The sequence below is a fragment of the Silurus aristotelis genome, assembly GCF_946808225.1.
Source record: "Silurus aristotelis genome assembly, chromosome: 8".
NCBI classification, from domain to species: domain Eukaryota; kingdom Metazoa; phylum Chordata; class Actinopteri; order Siluriformes; family Siluridae; genus Silurus; species Silurus aristotelis.
In genome coordinates this window covers 10,997,833-11,022,235 of record NC_139581.1, presented here as the reverse complement: position 1 = coordinate 11,022,235, position 24,403 = coordinate 10,997,833, and the positions used below count along the sequence as shown (strand labels likewise).

At 38.7% G+C, this 24,403-nt stretch overlaps 1 protein-coding gene across 5 annotated transcripts in view; it reads left to right on the top strand.

The window, feature by feature from the left end:
* The window catches only part of sacs (sacsin molecular chaperone), a 29,286-nt gene extending 5,213 nt beyond the window's left edge, over positions 1-24,073 (top strand). For 3 of the 5 annotated variants that reach the window (XM_083548338.1, XM_083548340.1, XM_083548339.1), the window contains 8 exons: positions 4,096-4,186; positions 4,550-4,635; positions 5,543-5,654; positions 5,831-5,977; positions 6,066-7,551; positions 7,707-7,798; positions 9,252-9,278; positions 10,880-24,073. In XM_083548338.1, the coding sequence (XP_083404464.1) occupies positions 4,096-4,186; positions 4,550-4,635; positions 5,543-5,654; positions 5,831-5,977; positions 6,066-7,551; positions 7,707-7,798; positions 9,252-9,278; positions 10,880-22,437 (13,599 nt within the window). In that variant the 3' untranslated portion in view covers positions 22,438-24,073. The remainder of the gene's footprint in view (positions 1-4,095; positions 4,187-4,549; positions 4,636-5,542; positions 5,655-5,830; positions 5,978-6,065; positions 7,552-7,706; positions 7,799-9,251; positions 9,279-10,879) is intronic. The other 2 variants (XM_083548341.1, XM_083548342.1) reach the window with 1 other exon arrangement.
* Positions 24,074-24,403: the final 330 nt, after the last annotated feature.

Genomic DNA, 24,403 nt, shown 5'->3' with positions numbered 1-24,403 from the left:
CAAGCCAAGCTGCCAGATTATTAAGTGTACAGTCTGCTATAATAAAAAAATAATAATAATACATTTTTACTATGAAACATTTTTTATTTACTGATGACATTTAGACCCTGAGGTGAAACAGGCTGTTGACTAGAGGCACTTTTCATGGCTTGCCTTGACTGCTCTAAACACGTGACTTTAAAACAGGGAAGCCTCCATGACTGAAAAGAGCAGGTGGCCAAGCTCTCCCCACGCTTACTTATGTCACAATCAAAAAATAATCACAGGCCAAGCAGTCTCTAGATCTGGATACAGCCAACTAGATAATCGGGGAGCAGTCTAAAATTCCATTTACTGTTATTGTTCAGCTCAGTGCTGCCAGCGCATGCCTAGGCTTCATATTTCTTGTTTCTTTTTTCATATGAGCTGCATTTTACAAGCTAATACACAGTTACATCTGATGCTGGCATGACTCCAGCGTCTGTAATAAGCTTGGGAATTTTTGCTTGTGGTGATTCTTGCCTGAGATGCTGTGACAAGTTCACAACTTGCTAAGCATAGAAGGATAAAGTAGGAAATTACTTTTTAAAATTACTTTTGTAAATTATTTGCATTGGCCACAGCCTAGTCAGGCTAGACATCTCAGGCCACCCTGTGTTACATTATGGAATAGGTCACCTTATAAAGATTTCATATTAGGTTATAAAGTTTTCAGGCAAATGTCTGGAATTAATTATAGTCACAATAGTGTGGCAAATATTATTTTCACTATTACTTTTATGATTTACATTTATGTATCCCAAAGCAACATATAAATGAAACACATTCCAAAAGTTGAGAATTATGGATTAGTCCCAACAGAGTTATGGGATTTGGAATATGGGCTCATTGATCCAAAGCCACAAACATTTCCTCTCAGGAATTGAACATTGTTAAAATCTGATTTATAATAAAGATGCATAAAGATAATTGTATTTTTTGTTTACTGCTTATAAGTATTTGACAGAATGCTTTTCAGACCTTAGACATGAACATGGTCCACAGTCTTTGACTATATCCAGAGTAATGCCAAGTAACCAGAAAACATGATTAATAATAATGTTGGTGGTCTCAAAGATCTACACTATGAGCAGTGTTAGAGAAACAATATACAGTTTTGAGTATAGTAGTGTTACCTTGGGAGGGCAGTAAGCCTGTAATGAAATCATGAGCGATGTGGGACCATGGTCGACTAGAGATAAACAAGGGGATGAAGCAGGCCAGCCAGGGGTTAGTGAACGATCTTCCTACAGACTTCAAGCATGCCGAGACAAAGGTCCTGGTGTCCATGGTAGGCTACCTGAAATATTGCTTGAGCAGCTTTATGGTTCGGTAAGTGCCAGGATGACATGAAAACCACGATAAGTGTCCCCACTGGAGAACCTGTAATGCACAAAGTTTGAGCTGGCTACCTTAATCCGGTTGAATGTGTTGAGCTCCTTTGACAGTTTCCCTAATCTTCTTGGTAACAACCTTACAACCCTAGCGGAGGAAAGGATAGTGTCTGGCTTGGGGGTTCTTTTCCCAGGTGTAAACAGCCTGGAAAGAGCATTGAGCTTAGTGTTCTTGGACCCCGAGTGGTAGATGATGGCAAAGTTGAACCTGACCAGTGTGCTTGATGGGAATTCAGCCTCTTAGGCATTTGGATGTAGGCCAGGTTCAATGTTTTGTCCACACAAAAATAGCTACTTCACCCTCTCAAGCCATTGCCTCTATTCTTGTAGAGCCAATTTCACGGCTAGAAACTCTTGATTTCCCACGTCATAATTGCGTTCTGCAGTGGACAGTCAGGGGTGGAGTTTTTGTTTAAAGGCTGACTGCTTAGACAGCACTTCCCCTACCCCTCAATCAGAGGCTTTCATCTCCACAATGAATTGTCACAAAGGGTCAGAGTTAGCTCGAACGGGGGCTGATGAAAACAGTTCTTTAATCCAAAAGAATGCATGTTAAAGTTTAGCCAAAGGGCACTGACAAAGAGGTGAGTCCAAGGAGAAGAGCTGCTACCCAGCTATAATCATGTAAATTAGTTATAAATTAATTATTACCAAGTTTGTAAGTCTAGAAAGCGCTATAGTTGTTTCACATTTGTGGGCCTGGGACACTATGGCACTGCTCGCACCTTCTCTGAATCTGCCCTGATCTGTCCAGTCTCAATGATGTACCCTATGAAGCTGACTAAAGACCCATGAAACTCACATTTTTCAGCTTTGACAAGTAACTGGTTTTCAAATAGTCACTGAATGACAAGGCTACATTGTCGTTGTGCTGCTCAGCGGATATAGGAATAAACCAGGATATCATCTGTTACATGAAGATGATGTGGTTTAAGAAATCCCGGAGCGCATCATTTACTGTTGCCTGGAATACAGCTGGGCATTGGTGAGGCTAAACGCCATATCTAGACTGAGACAGGAGGTTTCAGGGTTTCAAAGGAGGCCAGCCTGTAATACTAGTTCAGCATACAGAAAGTTGTTCTCAATTTAATTTAGTTTAATTAATTTTAATTTGTATAGCACTTTTAGCAATGGACATTGTCTCAAAGCAGCTTTACACAGATAATGTGGAAGAAAGAATCAATAAGATTGTTTTTTATAAGTGTAAGTTTGTCCCTAATGAGCAAGCCGGATCTTCTGCCCCAGAGTCAATCAGGGCTAGTAAAGGAACACAGAGGTTGTTGTCTTAATTGTTTTGGTTGTTGCTTTTAGCCTTCTATCACATGCAGTGTATTGGCTCCTAATGGGGTAGGACAGGGTTGGAATGTGCTCGAGGACTGGGATGACAGTTGACGACCTTGTAAGCTAGGGCGTTGGAAGCCAACTAGGGGGTGGGAGTGGTGGCCTGGGAGTGGTGGCCTTTCCTTGCAAGCCTCTTGCAAGTGTTTATCCAATCTGACTGAGAGATCAGATGGTCAAGGGAATTGCATTCATCCTTTGCTTTCAATGTAACTAAACACCCCAAACCTGTTCCAGCATGACAGTACCCTTGTGCACACAGTGAAGTCCATAATGACATGTTTGCCAATTTTGTTATGAAACAACTAAAATGGCCTTTATAGAGCTTAACCACTCTGAACACTGAATTAGAACAATGCCTGTGCATCAGACCTCTTGATCTGAAATCAGTACCTGACACGACAACAATGATCTGTGAAAAACCTTCCAGTATTTAAAAAAGTAACTAATCTATAATGTTCAATGTTCAGTTTTATAGATCTTAATCTATAATGTTCAACAAGCACATATGGCTATGAATCTGTGACCATCATGTCTTTTATTTTTGACAATCAATGTATTTTGTGGCATTTATTGAATTTAAAATGATAAAAAAATGTAATGAGAAAAGTGAGAAATGTAATATCACCATTGTTACCACAAACCTGTGCATGTACATAAATAGATAAACGCAGTTAAGTAAATTTCTCGAAAAGAATAGAGACTGTTGTTGGTTCCTATGTAATACCTCTAGGGTATGTGTTAAATAAGGCATCAACATTTACATGACCTGAAATGATCATTACATATTAAGTTGTGACACAAATTGTGGACTGATTTTAATTGGTGGCTTTTTTGGGGGGCTTGGTTGCAGAAAGAACTACGGTATTTTTTTAATAGTGCTAAACTCTGAGGTTGATCATTAGCTGATGAGTTTTTTTGTCAGGCTGTGACCGTGTGCACCAGAACATATTGAGCATAGTTGGTGAGGTAGCAGTGTTTTTTTACTTCAAAAATATTTTGCAGCCCATTTGACTTGTCTGAGCAGAGATACATGCTACATACATACTTCACGTAGATACATGCCCACCTGCTGCCAATTGGGTGTACACAGATATGATCAGATGCTTGTATTACCTTCAGGGGCTTTGCTACTCATAACATAAATCAAACTGAGATTGATTAGAACCCCTGGAGCATTCAGGGTCTCAAAAAGGGACCCAAAAATAACCCTAACCCATTTCTATTTCCAACAGATTGATATTTGTTCAGCAAATGTATTGGTTTACTGTAAATATACCAACATATTGTCTTATTGATAGTATGCTAATACTGAGGCTGTCTTATCTGTGCTTTTTCTTCTTAGGTTAAGGACGGTGTTGTAATTGGAACCTTAGTACTACAAGGGAGCACAGAAATAACCATGACACTGCATGGAAGAGGACTGCGAGGGGGTGGTAACTTATGAACACAATTATTTAAAAAAACATGATTCAAATACAATTAATTTGCCCATTAATTAAGACAGGTATAAATGTGATATTTTTATAGTATTAAATTAGTACTTGTATCCACATTTGAATGTAGAAGGTTTCTTCATCCTTAGTTGGAAATATACCATCCAGTACATGGAATCAATGTACACATGTATATGGATTATACTTTTAATTCTTTCAAAGTAATACCTTAGCATATATATTTTGACAATTCGTTTTATTTTTGCAATAAGGGTGTGTAAACCTTGGCATTTCAATGTACTTTACCATTTCTGAAGATTTCATAGATGTCAGTGTTTTTACCTGTCAAATACTCTCTTACAGGTAGGTTTGGGCAAACCACTCCACCTTTGGTAGAGTTTCTGAAAGATATTTTACGACGATATCCAGAAGGTGGACAGATACTGAAAGTAGGTCTCATGATGATCAATATTTTATCCATAAAACATTAGACATATACATACTGGTAACAAATGAATGAAAACAACAATGTTAGTAGTTTGGCCACTAGCCACCAGAACAGCTTCAATGTCCCTTAGCATAGCCAAGATATTATTGACCTGCAAGTCTTATTATTAGTTGTGTTCACAACTGGTTACTGAGAAGGTCACAGTTTATTCATTGCATAATTTTCATGTTTATTAAGTCATTCACTGAGCCCTGTGGATGAGGATAGGGGTTATCTTGGGGTTAAGACTTGCAACAGAATAGAAATGCTGCATTATTAGATAAAAAAAGAACAGACAGGAGAACTTTGTATTTTTACCGATGCTTCTATCTAAGGGGACAAGAAGTGGACCTTGCTGTAGTGCATGTGCATGTTTTCTATATACCGTAATTTCCGTACTATTAAGCCCACCCAAATATAAGCCGCACCCACTGAATTTGACAAATATTTTTATTTTGAACATAAATAAGCCGCACCTGTCTATAAGCCGCAGGTTCCTACATTGAAAATAATGAACTTTATACAGGCTTTAACGAAAGACAGTGTCTGTTACACGACTTGTATCTAAACAGTAGCCTACCAAGAAAGTCATTGTTCACTGTTTTCCTCCTTCCTTTCACAACAATTTCTTTCTCGTTTTTTCGAGTTTTTCTTTTGGCATCGTCGTGCGTTTAAAAATCACCATCGGTGAAGCTTTTCTCCCGATGCCGTGCAGCTCAGAACACAGGTGAAGTGCGTTTTTTCATGCCCGGTTGTTTTGCCAGACTGACCTATCTGATTGAAAAAAAAATTATTTTAGTTGTTATAAAGATCTAATTATCAGTTCTTGGCTCTTATTATATATATATAATATCCTATATCCTATCTAGGAGTTGATTCAGAATGCAGAAGATGCTGGAGCAAAGGAAGTTAAATTTATGTATGATGAAAATGAATATGGGGTGGAGTCACTGTGGTCACCTGACATGGCCCAATATCAAGGTACATGCAACTTCTTTAAGGCAGGCATATGAAATATGTACAGTGAACACAGATTTTGTTCTAAAATGGAAGAAAAAGGTTCATACACATTTATGAACCTTTTTCTTCCATTTTAGAACAAAATCTGTGTTCACTGTACATATTTCATACAATTGTAATGTGATTCTGTCTTCCAGGAACAGCCTTGTATGTGTACAATGATGCAGTTTTTATGACAGAGGACTGGAACGGAATACAAGAGATTGCAAGGAGTAGGAAAAGAGAGGACCCTTTAAAAGTTGGTCGATTTGGGATTGGATTCAACTCTGTTTACCACATAACAGGTAAGTGTAATGCACAAAATGTATGTTACCTAATACCAATTACTAATAATTGGCTGAAATAGAGAAATCAAATGTTTAATCTTTTCAGATGCCCCAAGTATATTTAGTGGGGATCAAATTGGGATGCTGGATCCTCATCAGATGCTGTTTGGAGTCCATGAGTCTGGACAATGCTGGAACCTGAAGACAGATAAAAAAGAAATAACAGAGCTGACTGACCAGTTTGCTCCGTACTTTGGCATTTTTGGCAGCTCTGAGAAGACCATCAAAGATGGCACCTTTCCAGGAACGCTCTTTCGCTTTCCACTTCGTATGAAGCCTTCTCAGCTGAGCAGCAATGTGTATAATAAAGAGAAAGTTCTAGAGTTGTTTGAGTCTTTTAAAGCTGATGCGGACACAGTGCTGCTTTTTCTTAAGAGTGTACAGAAGGTCTCTTTGCATGTCCGTGAGTCAGATGGTACTGAACGAATGCTTTTTCAAGTCTCAGCAGCTGAGAATTTCGAACACAAACTTGAACGGCCTAACTGTTTGAAAACTCTAGGCCTTGCTATTGACAGCTACAGCAATGGTGTGCCAGTTAATTCAATCACTTGCAGCACATACCAGCTCAGTATTGAGGTACAGGATAAGACTGCAAAAGAAAGTCAGAAGACTGCTTGGTTAGTTTGCAATGCTGTGGGCGGGCGAGGCATGTGTACTGAACTAGACACACTTGCGGATGATCTAAAGTTTATCCCAATTATCGGCATAGCTTTACCTCTGGTGCTTCTTGATGATGAGGACAAGGGTGCAACCTCCAGCTTCTCAGGGCAAGCATTCTGTTTTCTACCACTTCCTCTGGGAGAAGAGAGTATGACAGGGTTGCCAGTGCATGTCAGTGGCTTTTTTGGTCTGACTGATAACCGTAGGAGTATTAAATGGCGGGAAGTGGACCAGTGGAGGGACCCGGCAGCACTTTGGAACGAACTTCTTGTTGTGACAGTCATTCCAAAGGCGTACTACACCCTCATTATGGAGACTATTAGGAGAGTTCAGACCATGAAAGACCAAGATTTTCCCCTGTCTCCTAAAAGCATTTATGAAGCCTGGCCTGATCCCAACAGGATACGCTCACACTTGAGACCCATTCTTGAGCCCCTGTTCCATGAGTTGCTCCAGGAGCCAGTCATCTACTCTCTCAACAACACTTGGGTCAAAGTGGATGATGCAGTGTTTTTGGAGCTGGACTGTACTAAGGAAAGCACAGAATCAGTAATCAAATACCTTCAGAACTCAGGGATGATGCTGACCAAAGTGCCAGCCTATACGTCTGCTGTCTTGACCACATTTTTCACAAAACCTGACAGCATAAAGAGAGTGACACCTTCTTTTGTACGGCAGATGTTGCGGAAAAATAGGCACAAAGGGTCATCCAGTGAGAAATTGCTTCTGCTTGAATTTATTCTCAGTGATGCCTGTTACAGTGACCTTATTGGACTGGAGCTGCTGCCTTTGCAAAATGGGACATTTGTGCCATTTTCCTCCTCCGTGAGTGACAAGGATGCTGTGTATATTGCCTCAGAAGAGTACCCAAGGTATGATATTAAACAGTATTTTTTAAGTGATTGCTACGTGTTTTTAGGAAATTAAGAAAATTAACACATCTCATTAATATCAATACACTTATTAATACACAAAGTACACGTATGATTACAATTCTTTTGTACCTTCAATGCACCTTTCTCAATAGGTCCCTTTACCCAGGTTTGGATGGAAGATTCATACTAGAAAGCATTCCCCCACACATCATGAATAGCCTGAAAGAAGCAGCCAAAAGTAGAGGTAAATATGTAAATGATCATGAACACAAACATTAAATTATGGCAGAGGTGTCCAAACCTTTTTTTAAAAGGGGGCCGAATAAGAGCTGATCAAAATACTAAGGGGTCAGTCAACAATATGCTGTAGTTAAAATAAAATAAATAAAAAGTTTTACTTCCAAATTATCAAAAAATAATAATATGAAAAATGACTATAAGCCGCTACTGTTTTGAACCCGTGGCTTAAACAACGAAGCGGCTAATTTATGGATTTTTCCTGGGTTTTTCCCAGTTTCACAAACTTCAAGCCAAAAAAACTGAGCCCTATAACATTAGACCAATGAAATTATAGAACGGGTTCCGGTGAACCAATGAAGCTCTTTATATTAAATCAGATGCGCTCCCACTGAATCGGGCCGCACCACATCATAAATATGGATGAGGTTCCTCTGACGTTTGACCTGCCGCTCACTCGGACTGTCTACAGGAAAAAGCTTCACCGATGGTGATTTTTAAACGCACGACGATGCCAAAAAAAAACTCTTGGGAGAAATTGTTTTGAAAGGAAGGAGGAAGACAGTGAACAATTACTTTCTTGGTAGGCTACTGTTTAGATTCAAGGTGTGTAATAGACACTGTCTTTCGTTAAAACCTGTGTAAAGTTCATTAGTTTTAATGTAGACACCTGCGGCTATTTTTTAATTAAGTATCATTTTGTAAAATAATTTTCAGGTGTAGATAGCTAAATGGGATAGCACAGTCTGCTAACATCATATAGATGGAAAATTTGCAACATGTTGACCAGGAGGCCACTTACCATACTTTCTTAGAGATAAGCTGCAGGTCAGTTAACCTCTATCTGCAGGCTGCAGGCTGCAATTCGGACTTTATACACCCCTGCCTTGAGGCAATGAACTTACATACATATTAGTTCATGTTATTTCTCCATGTGTGTTGTAAAACCTGCAATCACATTATAGTAACTCACTGGGACATTTATAATAAGAGTTATAGACCTTAGATTTAAGCCTGAGCATGTGGCCTATCATTGAAATCTACTGAAATTACAAAGCCTGCTTCTGACCTTTATTCTTTTATAGACTAATAATAAAATTCATAATACATGCTACTACCTTCTTTTGTGCTAATCACATATTAGCTATTTTAAGTCTTATAGCCTCTTAAAAGGTGCCAGCTCACATGTCTTTCCAGGAATTACTGTTGACATAAACTGTAGGTGATAATACTTTGGCAGGGGACAACATTTTTCTCTCCTGAGTGCAGTGTCATTAAATGACATTGCAGGACATGGGAACTGTAGCTGAAGTATTTATAAAGCATAAACACTGTAAAATATTAATCATTTCTATTTACCTTTTAGAAATTTCATGTAATTCACTTTTTTGTTCACATTTTTTTCTTTTGTGAGATTAACTGTGCTTTATTTTGATCCTGATGTGGATTATGAATCCCAGTTCAGCAGTATCTTTGGGGCTGCTCAGGTAAGTAATGGTTGTGCCATGCCTGTGGAGGAGAAGAATACATTTCTCCTCCTTAATGGACTAGTTTTAGTTATTACGTTTGCAGTGCATAATACAACATAATATTTTTTTCAGCATATTGTCTACCTACCTATTTGCAGCACTGTAATGCCAAATGCACGAATTGAAACCATAAATAAATGTCAGAGATGATCTAATTTTCTAATTTTTTTATTAACCGATTTCCATGTGCTAACAAATATTCAATTTTCATTAATCAAAGTTAAATAAAGACATTAAAAGAAAAAGGAAAATATTATTAAAAAGCACAGTGTTCATTTTTGTATGTTTACAGCATGCAGTGCATGTTGCCACATCCATTGTGGAACTTGTGTACTTGTACTTACTTTGTGGAAACTACTACCATTCACATCTTTTTGTACCTTATGCCTCTGTGACTGTAATTTTCAAAAATTACAAACTATCTTGTGTATGTATTAAAATGTGTACTCCATCAAAAAAATAAAAAATAAAGGAAGCATTTATTTTTTTGTTTTTTATATTTAATAACTATATAATTTTTAAAATATAACATCTTTTATCAAATGTTTCTTTATGAAATGGTTATTAAAACTATTTTATTATGTTTAATATACAGTCACTATTCACTTTATTAAGAACACCTGCACATTCATACAATCCAGCCAGTCAGCCAATCATGTGGCAACAATTCACTTCAGTTCAGTTTTATTTGTATAACAGTTTTAAGAATTGATATTGTGCCAAAGCACCTTTATTGAAGTAAATAGATTGTGAATATAAATGTATAATTGCATTTATAAATCAGACCATATACATTTATCCTTATTGAGCAAGCTAGTGGTGACAGGTGGCGAGGAAATCACATATGAGGAAGAAAACCTTGAGAGGAACCAGACTCAGAAGGGAACCCATCCTCATCTGGGTGACACCAAACATGTAGACACAAGTCAGGGGGTTTGGATAATTTTCACATGAAGTATGTTCACAACAATTTTCATCCAATTGTCCATCCCACTTTAACCATTGTATGATTGTTAGTGGAAGCGGCTTGTTTTTTAGCATTTCAGAAACTGCTGAACTATATTGTCCAGTCACAACTGTCTGTAGAGTTTCATCTAGCGAGAAGGACCTTAGCTGAAAATTCAAATCTTTAGCTGTATAGTTTCAGGGAACCTGTGCTATCATTGTAATCCACTGCATGTGCAGATGTACAGGTGATTTTGATAATGTGGACACTGATGTATGCTATAAAAAACAGGTTTTAAACGATTAGATGCTTCCATTATTTTTAAAAGTCCTAATGTTTACTGCAACGGTATACTTTTTTCTAATTCAGCAATCATAATTTAAAGCACATTTAAAATAGACTTTAAACATTATGCTGAATTGATAATTAGTCAGTATGCTTTTAAATAATTTGAATAAGCATGAGATTATTTAAATTATGCAGTTAAAATTGATGTAATTCCAAGTCACATAAATTCACAGAAAATAAAGATCAAATAAGCTTTATTTTCTACAGGGTTTTCTGAAGTAGGTTTCAATAACAACAATTTTTTTTTCTTTTTTTCTTTTTTTAGGAAGGCCTTGTACTCAAGTTCAAGTTTTGAGCCCAGAAAGATCAGCACGTCTCATAAAAGAAGTCCTTAACACTGCATGGCCTACCAGAGACTTTTCTGTGCAGTGGTACCCTGGTGATACAGAGAAAAAGCATCCTTTAAAATCTTGGCTGCAAATGGTTTGGAAACATCTGTATATCCATTTTGCTGATGACCTTAGTTCTTTCGAAGACATGCCTTTGATTCCAAGCATACCACTGAATGATAGTTTGGAATCCTTGGAGCTCCTGCGTCTCAAGACTCCATCTCCTATCATTATTGTGAATGAAGAAGAGAGCACATTTTCTGAGGACCTGCTGGAAGTCATACATCAAGTTGGAGGAGTTGTCTTACAAAACTTGGATTCTTGTTTGCAACACCCACTCCTGAGAAATTATATCCATCCATTATCTCCAAGCACTGTGTTACAAATTATGGACAGGGTTTCATCCCAAAGACTGGCTAGCTATGTCTTATCCCTCCCTGACAAACAAAAGCTTGCCCTCAAAGACTTTCTGGCTAGTCTTCCAGATGTCACTGAAAAAGAGAAACGCATAATTCAAGAGCTTCCCATCTTTGTAAAAGTAGGGACATTTTCAGACAAAGGCACACCAACCTTTACTTCTCTGAAAGGAGCTCGAGCACTGCATCATACTGCCAAGCATCCGCCAGATGTTAAACTATCCATAAACGTAGTTGACAGCAGTGATGAGTCAACAATCCGTCTCATTCGTCTGTTAAATGTGGAACAGGTTAAAAGTACTGAATGTCTGAAGGTAATTCTTAACGACATTGAGAAAGGTTTCTACACCAAAGAAGAAATGGAGAGTATCATGCTCTGGACCCTAACCCATTTGTCATTTCTCAAAAATGAAAATAAAGCAGTGATTACCTGCCTTTCCTCTCTTAAGTTTATTCATTCCTCCTCTGGAAAACCTCTTGCAGCAATGGACTTTTTTGATCCTGAGCTGGAGATACTACAGGAGCTATTCTATATGGAGGAAAAGATAAGATTTCCACCAGACACCTACACATCATCTCCTGATATTCTTCATTCTCTAAGACAAATAGGGCTAAAAAATGAAGTGCAGCTTACTGAAAAAGATGTACTTCATGTTGCCCAGAAAATTGACGAGTTACAGAAAAGCCCTAATCCAGAATGGGAGTCTATTCTAAAGAAAGCAAAAACACTACTTACTATCCTAAACAAACAAACAAAGTTAGTGAAGTCTCCAGAAACACAGGCCTCGCTCCAAAAATTTAAATGGGTGCCAGTCTGCAGGGAGAGGCCTTTAAATTATCCTAAATCTCTTATCTGGAAGGGAGATTCTTGTTATATTTCCTCTCTCTGTGATATGTGTAATATATCTCATGCAGTGCTTGTTGGTTCTTCTGTAACACTAGTGGAACGAACATCTGCTGGTATGAAAAAAGCCCTGAAGTTGTCCATGGAGCCCCAAGTTGACCAAGTACTCCAGCATTTAAAAGCAGTAAATGACTGGCACAGATCCCAAGTATTTACCACAGAGGATTGGTATCAGTTTCAGCAGATTCTTTTTGAAATTTATGGATTCATGCAAACTCACCTAGAGGATGCAAGAGAAGCAGTTAAGTCTCTGTCCTTCGATTGGGTTTGGACTGGCAAAACATTTGCGTCCCCAGACATCACAGTCCTAAAACCTGTCCCAGACTTAGATCTACAACCGTACTTGTACTCACTACCAAAAACCATTGCAAAGTTTCACAAACTTTTTAAATTCTGTGGTTCTGTTGATGAAATTCACTCTAGCCATGTGCTTGAAGTGGTTAAAACAATCAAGGACAGAAGTGAACAAGAAATGACAAAAGAAGAAAGCAAACATAATATCCTACTCTTGATAAATATCTTACGATGGTTGTACAACAATCAAATAGCAGTGGATACTGACATGCAGGTGCCAATCTTTTGCTACAAAGATCCAAGCAAATTGCTCATGAAACCGATTCATGAATGCGCATACTGTGATATCAAAGTTGATGATTTGAATGACTTGCTTGATGATACCACAGAGCCGATTATCCTTGTACATGATGATATTCCCATGAAAACTGCAGAGTGGTTAAGAGTTCCATGTTTGAGCACAAGACTAATAAACCCAGAGAATCTTGGGTTTGAACAATCAGGACAGAGAGAACCTCTAACAGTGAGAATAAAAAACATTCTAGAGGAATATCCATCTGTTGCAGATATCTTTAAAGAGCTTTTGCAAAATGCTGATGATGCAAATGCTACTGAGTGCAGTTTTCTGATTGACATGAGAAAGAATCTTGATATACGAGAAAATCTGCTGGACCCTGGAATGATTGTCTGTCATGGTCCTTCTTTGTGGTCATTTAACAATGCAGTTTTCTCTGACACAGACTTTCTCAATATAACAAGACTGGGGGGATCCATGAAAAGATGTGAAGCAGACAAAGTAGGCAAGTTTGGATTAGGATTCAACTCTGTTTATCATGTGACAGACATACCTATTATCATGAGCAGAGAATTTATGATTATGTTTGACCCAAACATCAATCACATTAGCAAACACATCAGGGACAAATCCAACCCAGGCATCAAAATCAACTGGAGTAAACAGCAGAAAAGACTGAGGAAATTCCCTAACCAGTTCAAGCCTTTCCTTCATGTCTTCAACTGCCAGCTTCCTCTGTTGCAAGAGTTCCCCTATAAGTATGATGGAACTCTCTTCAGACTTCCGTTCAGAACAGAGCATGAAGCAGCAGTAAGTGAAATTAGCAGTATGTACTACAACACCACTGATATATATTCGCTTGTTGATGAGTTCAGCATCTGTGGCCATCGGCTGATTCTTTTTACTCAGCATGTTGGAACTATGGTCCTAAAGTATTTGAAGTCTGAGGAGTCAAATCCGGCTTCTGCACAGGATGTAGTAACCATAAACAAGAGTGTTTGGTCTTCCAAATCAGCATATGGTCCTCTCAGTATTCTGAAGTCTGCAGCCAAAGTCATGAAAAAGGTTTCATCCACCAACAAAGTACCTGCAGACACTCCTAAATCTGGTTGCATCATCAGAATTGTTGTAGAGGAGTACCACAATGTGTTCAGACGCATCCTTGATCTACAGTCGCCCCTTTTCAGAGGTTCAGAAGAGGATCCATCTGCATACTTTGAGATGGCAGCTAAAGGCTCTCAAACCAAGAGACTTACTGATGAAATTCCCCAAAAAGGTGTTGAAACCACAACCTGGCTTATCTCTTCATGTATGGATGTGACTGAAGCTCTAAAGTTTTCTCTGGGTGAAAGTGGAAAGCGACTAGGTTTGGTACCATGTGGGGGTATAGCAGTGCTGCTCTCCGAAGAAGAAAATAGAAAATGGACATTGCGGATTAATGCAAGCCCAATTGGAGAGGTGTTCTGTTATTTACCTCTTAGAATAAAAACCGGACTACCAGTACACATAAATGGATGTTTTGCAGTTACATCAAATAGGAAGGAAATATGGAAGACAGACACAAAAGGACAATGGAATTCAATTTTCATGAGACATGTGATTGTGCAGGCATATATGGCTGCACTTAATATGCTCCGTAACATGTCAGAAAATGGGGAACTCCTTAAATATCACTACTACGCAGCTTGGCCTGATCCTGGAGTTGTGCATGATGACTTTAATCTGATTTGCCAAGGAGTATATCAGGAAATTGCAAAAGGTCAAGATGAAGACAATGCAAAAGTGTTCTCAGATGGGAAAACCTGGGTGTCAATCAAGTATGTTAGGTTCTTGGATGACACATTGCTCTGCAAACCTGATGTTGGACCTGCTGCCTTTAAAATTTTCATGACATATCTGAAAACGTGTGGCTCCCAAAATCTCTGTGCTGTTGAACTGCCAGACTGGGTCAAAGAAGGCTTTGATGATTCTGGTTGTAAAGGGAAACTAATGGAGAACACTCTCTCAGAGAAACAGTTCTTCACAGATGTTTTTTTCCCCAATATTCAAGATATTGACAAAGACCTTCGTGACCCTCTGATGCATTATGTCCTCAATGAAAAATTGGAGGATTTTGCAAGTATCCTAAGAGAAACCCCATGTATTCCATGCTCAGGACCATTACAAAATCTTGTACTGCCATCTCGATTGATACATCCAGAAGGAAGAGTTGCTAAACTGTACAACAGTGACGATGGACGATTCCCTGAAGGAGGTGTGAAAGACTATTTGAATCCAGTATGCTTGGTAAAGCTAGTACTGTTGGGTATGGTAAAGGATGACCTTTCCTGGGAAGACCTAACCGAACGTGCTGAGTCTGTTAAGACTCTTAATGAAGCTGATCATACTGCCGCCTGCCAACGAAGCAGTATACTGCTTAGCTTGATTGACGAAAAGTTAAAAATGAGAGACCCATGGGCAAATGAACATGCTGCAAAATTACAAGTCATCAGTTTTCTTCCATTCTTAACAAAGCCTGCTGGCTTTTCCCTCCCCTGGTATGGAAATAATTTCCCCCAGTCAACAATGTTTTCTGCAACAGAACTTTTCACAACAGACCATCAGGACACTGTATGTTTGATGAAGCCCATCCTGAATGAGAGCTCTCCATCTTTTAAAGGCTGTGGCCCCATGTCTCTGGCTGTGAAAGACTATCTTGGACTGATAAAAAGGCCATCTGTTGGGTTAGTAATAAGTCAGCTTAAAGAACTATCAAAATCATTTGATGGTGTCACTTTGTACCAAGAAAACATAACAAATGCTTGCTACAAATATCTGTATGAAGAAATGATGCAGTCCAAAGATGCTGAGGAAGAAATTGAGAAGGAGCTGAAAACATTTTGCTCTATTTTAGTGGAGAACACATATGTGAACCCATCAAAAGTTTCGTTCCATTTAAATTTTGATTCTGCTCCACATCTTTACCAACTTCCTAACAAGTATAGAAACAGCTGCCGTGAGCTTTTTGAAACTGTGGGGGTTGTTTCAAACTTCACTGTTGAAAACTTCTCAGCCGTTCTAGAACTTATCAAGAGTGAATGTGGCAGAAGATGTCTCTCAGAGGAAAACTTTCAATTATGTCGTAGAATCATCAGTGAAGGAATATGGAGTTTAATTCGAGATAAAAATCAGGAGTTCTGCCAAAGCAACTATGGACAGATACTTTTACCTGATAGCAATCTCACTTTGCAACAATCCAGGTCATTGTGCTACAATGACTGCCCTTGGATAAAAGTCAGAGATACAACTGTAAAGTATTGTCATGGAGATATTCCAAGAGAGGTAGCAGTAAAATTGGGTGCCGTTCCAAAACGTCACAAAGCCTTGGAAAGGTATGCTTCGAATATCTGTTTTACCACTCTTGGAAGTGAGTTTGGGCAAAAGGAGAAACTGACTAGCCGAATCAAGAGCATCCTTAATGCATACCCATCAGAGAAAGAGATGCTGAAAGAACTTCTTCAGAATGCAGATGATGCCAAAGCAACAGAGATATACTTTGTATTTGATCCCAGGACCCATCCAACTGACAGAATATTTGATGATAGATGGGTGCCTATGCAAGGTCCATCCCTTTGTGTATACAACAATCAACCATTCACAGAGGATGATGTCAGAGGAATCCAGAATCTTGGTCGAGGCACAAAAGAGGCAAACCCTGGCAAAACCGGACAGTATGGTATTGGATTCAATTCAGTATATCACATTACTGACTGCCCATCTTTCATTTCAAATAATGACATCCTTTGTATCTTTGATCCACATGCACGTTATGCACCTGGAGCAACAACTGTTAGTCCTGGAAGAATGTTCAGAGATCTGGATTCTGACTTTAGGTCCCAATTTTCTGATGTCCTGAGCTTATATTTGGGGAATCATTTCAAGCTGGAGCGTAGCACAATGTTTCGGTTTCCTATTCGCTCTGTAGAAATGGCAAAGATTTCAGAGATTAGCTCAGTACCTGCTTCAGACAGAATGGTGCAAAATCTTCTGGACAAACTACGCACAGATGGTGCAGAACTACTGATGTTTTTGAACCACATGGAAAAAATCTCTATATGTGAAGTAGAATATCGGACAGGAGAATTGAAAACGCTGTATTCAGTCACTGCAAAAATTACAGATGGTGATCGTTTGAAGCGTAAACAATTTCATGCCAGTGTAGTGGACAGTGTGACAAAGAAAAAGCAGCTGAGCCAAATCCCAGTACAACAAATAACATACACAATGGTTATTGAAGACTTAGATGGGAACTCAACAACCTGGCTGGTTTGCAATAGATCAGGATTTTCTGAGATGGAGAAAGTTTCAAAAAGTGTAGTGTCAGCCCACAAAAATGAGGACATAACCCTTTTTCCTCGAGGTGGTGTGGCAGCTTGTACCAGTCACAATTATAAAAAGCCTCATAGAGCCTTCTGTTTCCTTCCTCTTTCTTTGGAGACAGGCCTACCTTTTCACGTGAATGGGCATTTTGCCTTGGATTCTGCCAGAAGGAACCTGTGGAGGGATGACAATGGAGTTGGGGTAAGGAGTGACTGGAACAATAATCTAATGATGGCATTAATAGCCCCTGCTTACGTTGAGCTGCTAATTCAACTGAAACGTCGGCTGTTTCCTGGACATGATCCCACAGTAACAGTTCTACAAGGAACACCAGTTCACCAAGTCAAAGATATGTTGCGGAAGTTCTTGTTTTTCTTTCCTGTAAACAGACTGGACATTCAACCAGACTGGTACTGTTTGGTAAAAGCAATCTATCGCCGCATTCATGCAGACCTGAAAAGACTTTTGCCTGTCCTTAGGGCACCACATTTGGACAACACTGATATTATGCACTCAGCAATATACATTTCCTGGGTGAACACTTCCACCTCATCTAAAGGCAGAGCGTTCTTTGACAACTTGCTACAAGATGAGTTGCAGCACCTGAAAAACACAGAATACAATATCAGCACACGTAAATCAGTGGCAGAAAACGTCTATAGGCTAAAGGCCATGCTTCTGGATGTAGGCTTCAATTTAGTCCACAGCTGTGATGAGACAGCTAGCCTCTACTTCTGCCTGGAAGATGCAGGTATTCCAGTCAGCTATGTGACACCCGAGGATGTCCGATGCTTCCTGCTGACCTTTTCATATCCAGACACGTCTTGTCAAGTTGGAAAACTTCCATGTCGACTACAACAGTCTAATTATAAGCTTTTTCACAGTCTGAAGCTATTGGTGGACTACTGCTTCAAAGAAATCGAGGAGGATGACATCAAAATTGAGGGGCTTCCGCTGCTTTTGACAATGGACAACATCTTGCAAGTGTTCGACTCAAAACGCCCCAAATTCCTAACAAGCCATCATGAACTTGTTTCTTCGAGGCCAGAATTATTCATGCACACACTGTACATGAGATATGCCAACATTCTCTTCAAAGCAGGAGTGGCAAAGGTTTTTGACATAAGCAGCTTTGGAGATTTATTGGGATCTGTCCTACCACGAGAGTACAGAAACAGGGTCCCTGTGAAGTGGAGGGAAAACTATGCAAGTGAATCTTGGCTGAAAAGTGTGTGGCAATTCATCAGTGAAAATATTGGCATCAAAGATGACCCAATCGAGGTTAAGCCAAAATTTGAGACAGCTATAGAGACCCTTAAAGATTGGGCCCTACTGCCAGGGATCAAGTTTATGGTATCAAGCAACAAGCTAACTGTGCCAGAACATGATGCTTTGTTACCTTTCAGCCTAATGTATGCTGCCATTTTCCCCAATGGACAAAATGAAAAGGTTTTCCACACCCTGATGAAAGCTGGATGCCTACAAGTAGCAGTAAATAAAATGTGTGCAAAAGAGAGTTTAATCCTGAATTTACTGGCCCAGTACACAGCAAATATCGACAATCCTTCAAGCATTTTGAGATCACTTGAGTACATGATTCAGACATCAACCTTTAAAGCAGGGAGCTTGACTGACAAGGACTGTGAAGCACTCTTGTTGTACTTTAACTCAAATTTGACAAATTTATGTCAAGATGATGTGCAAAGTCTTATATTGCTACCATGTTACAGAGCTGTCAGTGGACAGCATATTAGCATTGCGAACTTTGGAGCTTGTTATATACTGACCAAAAGCATTCCATCAATTGACATGGAAAAATGGGCACACACGACATCCTCAACTTTTCTGGCTGACAATCCACAGCTGAAAGAACTGTATACCTTTCTTGGGTGCAGTCCAATTGATGACCTGGAAGTCTATCTGAAGCACCTCCTCCCGAAGTTTGACATTCTCTCCCATGATGCCAAAATACAACACCTCATTTACCTGAAGGAGAGGCTATTATCAATGGAGGAATCCTGCTCCATTAAAGATCAGCTCTATGAAAAACTGGAAAATTTGTCATTTATATATGACTCAACAAGCAGACTAAAACCTCCCAAAGCCTTTTATGACCAAACTGTGAAAGTGTTTGAAGTGATGCTTCCACCAAAATCTTTCATCCCCATGGACTTCTTCAAGAAAATTGAGCAAGTATTGAGACCAAAAAATGGAACATCACTCCTGCCTTCATGGATTACATTCCTGCGCAAGATAGGTTTAAAACATATTGTGTCTCAACAACAAGTTCTCCAGTTTGTGAAAGAAATCAGCATCAAGGCACAGACAGAGAACTGGTCTAAAGAAAAAGTTCAGACCATCGTCGATGTTCTCTTGAATCACATTTTTAACGAAAGAACAGATCTTTTTGAGGGAGCGTTTCTCAAGGAGCTCTCGAATATCTCATTTTTATGTCCAGAATGTGCACCAGCAGAACTTGTCAGACTTCATCCTCAACACCAAGAAATTAATAGCACTCTTCCTTTAATTCGTTTCAGTGGGTCTCAGGTTAACCCAAAATTTAAACAAACTGACATCATGCAATTACTTTGGACATCTTGCCCAATTCTACCAGAAAAGGCTACTCCGACAACCATAAAAGACCAAGAGGGAAGCACTCTTTCAGGCCAAGAGCAGCTTGAACAGATTTTGACTATGTTAAATGTAAATACAGATCCACCCTTGGAAAAGGTCATTAGCAACTGCAAAAACATCTGCAGTATCACAAATGTGGATGATGACACTGTCAAAACAAGGAATAAAGTATTAAGGAGAACCTATGAATTCCTTAATGCAGATAAACGGGAATTTCATTACCACTTGCGAGGGGTCGCATTTGTTATGGTAGAAGAGGGCTGGAAACTTCTGAAAGCAGAGGAAGTTGTAATAAATCTGGACAATGAATCAGATTTTAAGCCATATTTATACAAACTTCCACTTGAACTTGGTACCTTTCACCAGCTGTTCAAATTATTGGGCACGGAGGACATTGTATCAACAAAACAATATGTTGAAGTTTTGTATCGCATATACAGAAATTCGGAAGGTAAGCAGCTTGACCCTAATGAAATGAGAACAGTAAAAAGAGCAGTTTCTGGACTCTTCAAAAGTCTCCAGAATGACCCAGTACAGATTCGCAAAGATCTAGAGACTCTCCGAGATTTAACCTTTTATCTACCAAGTCATGATGGTCGGCTTGCCAAGTCAAACAGTTTAGTCTTCGATGATGCACCACATTATAAGAGCAGAATACAGGGTAACGTTGGAGTACAAATGCTTGTTGACATGAGCCAGTGTTACCTTGGCAAAGACCATGCTTTCCACACTAAGCTTATTATGTTACTTCCACAGAAATTGAGGCCCAGACTTTTGAGTAGTATCTTAGAGGAACAACTCGATGAAACATCTCAAAAAATGTGCCAGTTTGGAGCCCTCTGCTCACTTCAGGGTAGGCTTCAGCTCCTTCTTTCCTCTGAGCAGTTCATCACAGGGCTAATAAGAATAATGAAGCATGAGAATGACAATGCATACATGGTCAATGAGGATAAAGCCATTCGGCTCTGCAAAGCACTTTGTGAGGGATTGAAGGTATCTTGTTTTGAGAAACTACAGACAACATTGCGAGTTAAAGGCTGCAGTCCTATTCCACACAGCCGGAGCGAAACTTTGGCCTTTTTGAAACGATATGGTCCGTCAGTTATCCACCTCTACATTCAACATTCAGATAGCAAAGATATAAATTTTCTTCTTGCTCTTGCAATGACCCTCAAGTCTGCTACGGACAACCTGATTTCGGACACTTCTTATCTTATTGCTATGCTGGGTTGCAATGACATTTACAGAATCACAGAAAAGCTAGACAATCTTGGTGTAAAGTATGACTCAACCGAGCCTTCAAAGCTTGAGCTTCCACTTCCTGGGACGCCAATACCTGCAGAAATACTTCATTTGCTGTTAATGGACCCAATGAATGTTTTCTATCCTGGGGAGTATGTGGGCTACCTAGTTGACTCTGAAGGAGGAGATATTTTAGGCTCCTATCAGCCAACATACACATATGCTATTATTGTTCAAGAAGTAGAAAGAGAAGAGGATGAGAACCCAGGTTTTCTTGGTAAATGCTTTCAAATTGACATTGGATATAGTGAATACAAAATTGTAAGCTCCCTTGATCTATATAAATTTTCCAGACAAGATGACAGCACCAACAATCGAGATGGTGCACCAGCAACCCCAACAAGCCCATCAGAGAGTTCCTCCACAGGCTCCAGAATGCCACCACCTATTTTTCATGGCAAGAAAAATCACATACCACCACAAAAAAAAATGTCTCCTAAAAAGATTAAGCTCAATGCATTACCTGAAATTTTGAAAGAAGTTACTTCAGTTGTAGAACAGGCTTGGAAGCTTCCTGAAACTGAGAGAAAGAAGATTATTCGAAGGTTGTATCTGAAGTGGCACCCAGACAAGAATGCCGAAAACCTTGAGATAGCCACAGAGGTCTTTAAGCACTTACAAAATGAGATCAGCAGGATGGAGAAGCAAGCACACGCAGAGCAGACTGCAGACAGAACATCAAGGAGAACGTTCTCTGCATCGTCAACTCGTTTCCATTCAGATAAATTCTCTTTTCAAAGGTTTTACACCTCATGGAACCAAGAAGCAACAAGCCATAAATTTGAAAGGCACCACTTTAGAGATCAATTTGCAAGTTATTCAGGAACATCGCATTCAAGTCGTTTCTTTGTGCCACCATCATTTAAATCAGTTGGAAACCCCATGGAGGCAAGAAGATGGCTAAGGCAAGCAAGAGCAAACTTTTCAGCTGCAAGAAATGATCTTCATAAAAATGCAAATGAGTGGGTGTGCTTCAAGTGCTATCTGGCCACCAAATTAGCATTAATTGCTGCAGACTATGCAGTCAGAGGAAAATCAGACAAAGATGTGAAACCCACAGCTCTGGCACAGAAGGTGGAAGAGTACAATACTAAATTAGCTGGACTGGTTAAGGATGTCAACGTCTTGGAAGGTTACGGTGTTGATAGCCTCCGAACCCGCTATCCTGACCTCTTGCCCTTTCCTCAGATTCCTAACGATAGGTACACTTCAGAAGTTGCAATGAGAGTAATGGAATGTACAGCTCGAATAATTGTCAAACTAGAAGCCTTTGTGCAACAAAAAATATGACACATCAGAAAAAATACCCAACAGTTAAATCAAGAAAAACAACACAAATGGTGGCCTTGTGCAATAAGAATATTTCAAGCAAAAGTGTCTGACCTTCTGACCATTATGCACAGTACCATAAATGGTGCTAAATTCCCATGTTTATTGCAAACAGTTGCTTGTATATGTCCAGACAAATGCCTGAGCCTGAAAACATTTCTGTTTCTGTAACTTCATTTTTAGTGTGAAACTTTCTGACATGCAAGTGTATATAACGCTAAAAGGCATAGCAATATTTTTATTTTTACTATAAAGTTTGTGTTCACCTTATGTACAGAAACAAACAAGAATATGCTGCTTTTTTACTTCATGTTTTATATCAAAGTATTTTTCTTGGTGCAGTCATTTAGTTGACTGTAATGGCCTGTAATTTGCATGTGATTCGCACTGCACTAAATTGTGTAAGAAGCACTCATGTGAATGCTGAAGTTCAATTGAGCAGAGATGCACACATGGAGTGTTTCCGTTTAACAATGCAAAAACTGGCCTACTTGTCCTCTGAACTCTGGGGTATATATAAATATGTGTTGTAGCTTTGTCATTTTTTTTAGATGCAATATAGAAACTACCATATTGTGTATAGCAGCTGATGGAAGAATTTCTTAATAGACAGATAATCCAGTCTATGAAAAATGAAAGCGCACCTTTTCGTTTTAACCAGACTAAAATAAACCTACTCTGTTAGTCCGTTATTACTGCAAGAACTTTCTTGTAAGGCTATGGTTAAAAAAAAATAAAAACAATTGTTTTTTTGCCATGCGATTGTTTTATTTACTTATTTTTCCTAGAGTTGTATCATAGTATTCTTAAATGATTTCTGCATTCCAAATACTTCAACATGTCAGTCAGTCTTCATTAGTGATCTGATGGGTTTTTTAAACAGTAAAAAATTGGTTGCCCTAAAGCAGTTCAAGTAAACACTTGAAAAAAAGCTTAATTTCAAAATCAAGATATAATTCAATATAATAATTCAATCATACTAAGTTTAGTGTAGGCAAAAACTCCTTTGTATCTCGCTATACATGACTGTTAATGTATTTTGCCAGCTAATAAATAGTAAGAGCATATGATTGCATGACGTAAATAAATTGCTTCAAGTACGTTGTATTTGCTACCAGGACAAGTGCTGACTGAAAGATCCACTTTCCATTATACCCCCCAGTGTTTGTTACAAGTGGCAACTTGTATGATGTTAGTGATATGCACTTTAAAATCATGAATGGAGTTTGGTATGGATTGGGGAACTATAGTTTTTTGCTGTCTTTGAGTACACTGTTATTGTTTTTGTCTTTATTCTTCTCACACACTGTGAAACAACGGTTATAAATCTAGAGATTTGTCTTTTGGTTTTAATTTAGGCTATATTTTCATGAAAGACCATTGCAACTAAAACACTGGAAACCGCATCCACATGCATTTTGTTGATGACTTCTTTTTTTTTTTACTTTCATACCGATTTCATGCCTTATTACAGCTCTGTTTGTTTGGAATCAATCACAGATACAACAGATTTTTTAACTCTATCAATGTATAATCTGTCATACAGTGTATCTCTTATCAACAGTGCTATAGAGCTAATAAATTTCACATCACCCCACATGTGTGTGTACTGTCATGCAGTCGTCCTGTCAATGGACTGTAAAACATAACATAGGCTTTAGGAATATCAGGCTTAAAGTTTCCATGCTGTCAGCTTTACTACCTAAATCAATCTATCAGTTAAATTTCTCTATAAATATTAAACCATGCTATAGATGTACCATAAAAATGTGTATGTACACAGTACTAACTGTGTTCATTTTACAGCTAATACATAGAAACAAATGTAGTTATTTAAAAACAATCCAAAAAAGAACTATGGATATTATTGCCAGTATTGAATAAAAAGCTAGATAACATCTTACATTGTGGTTGTTAAATGATTGAG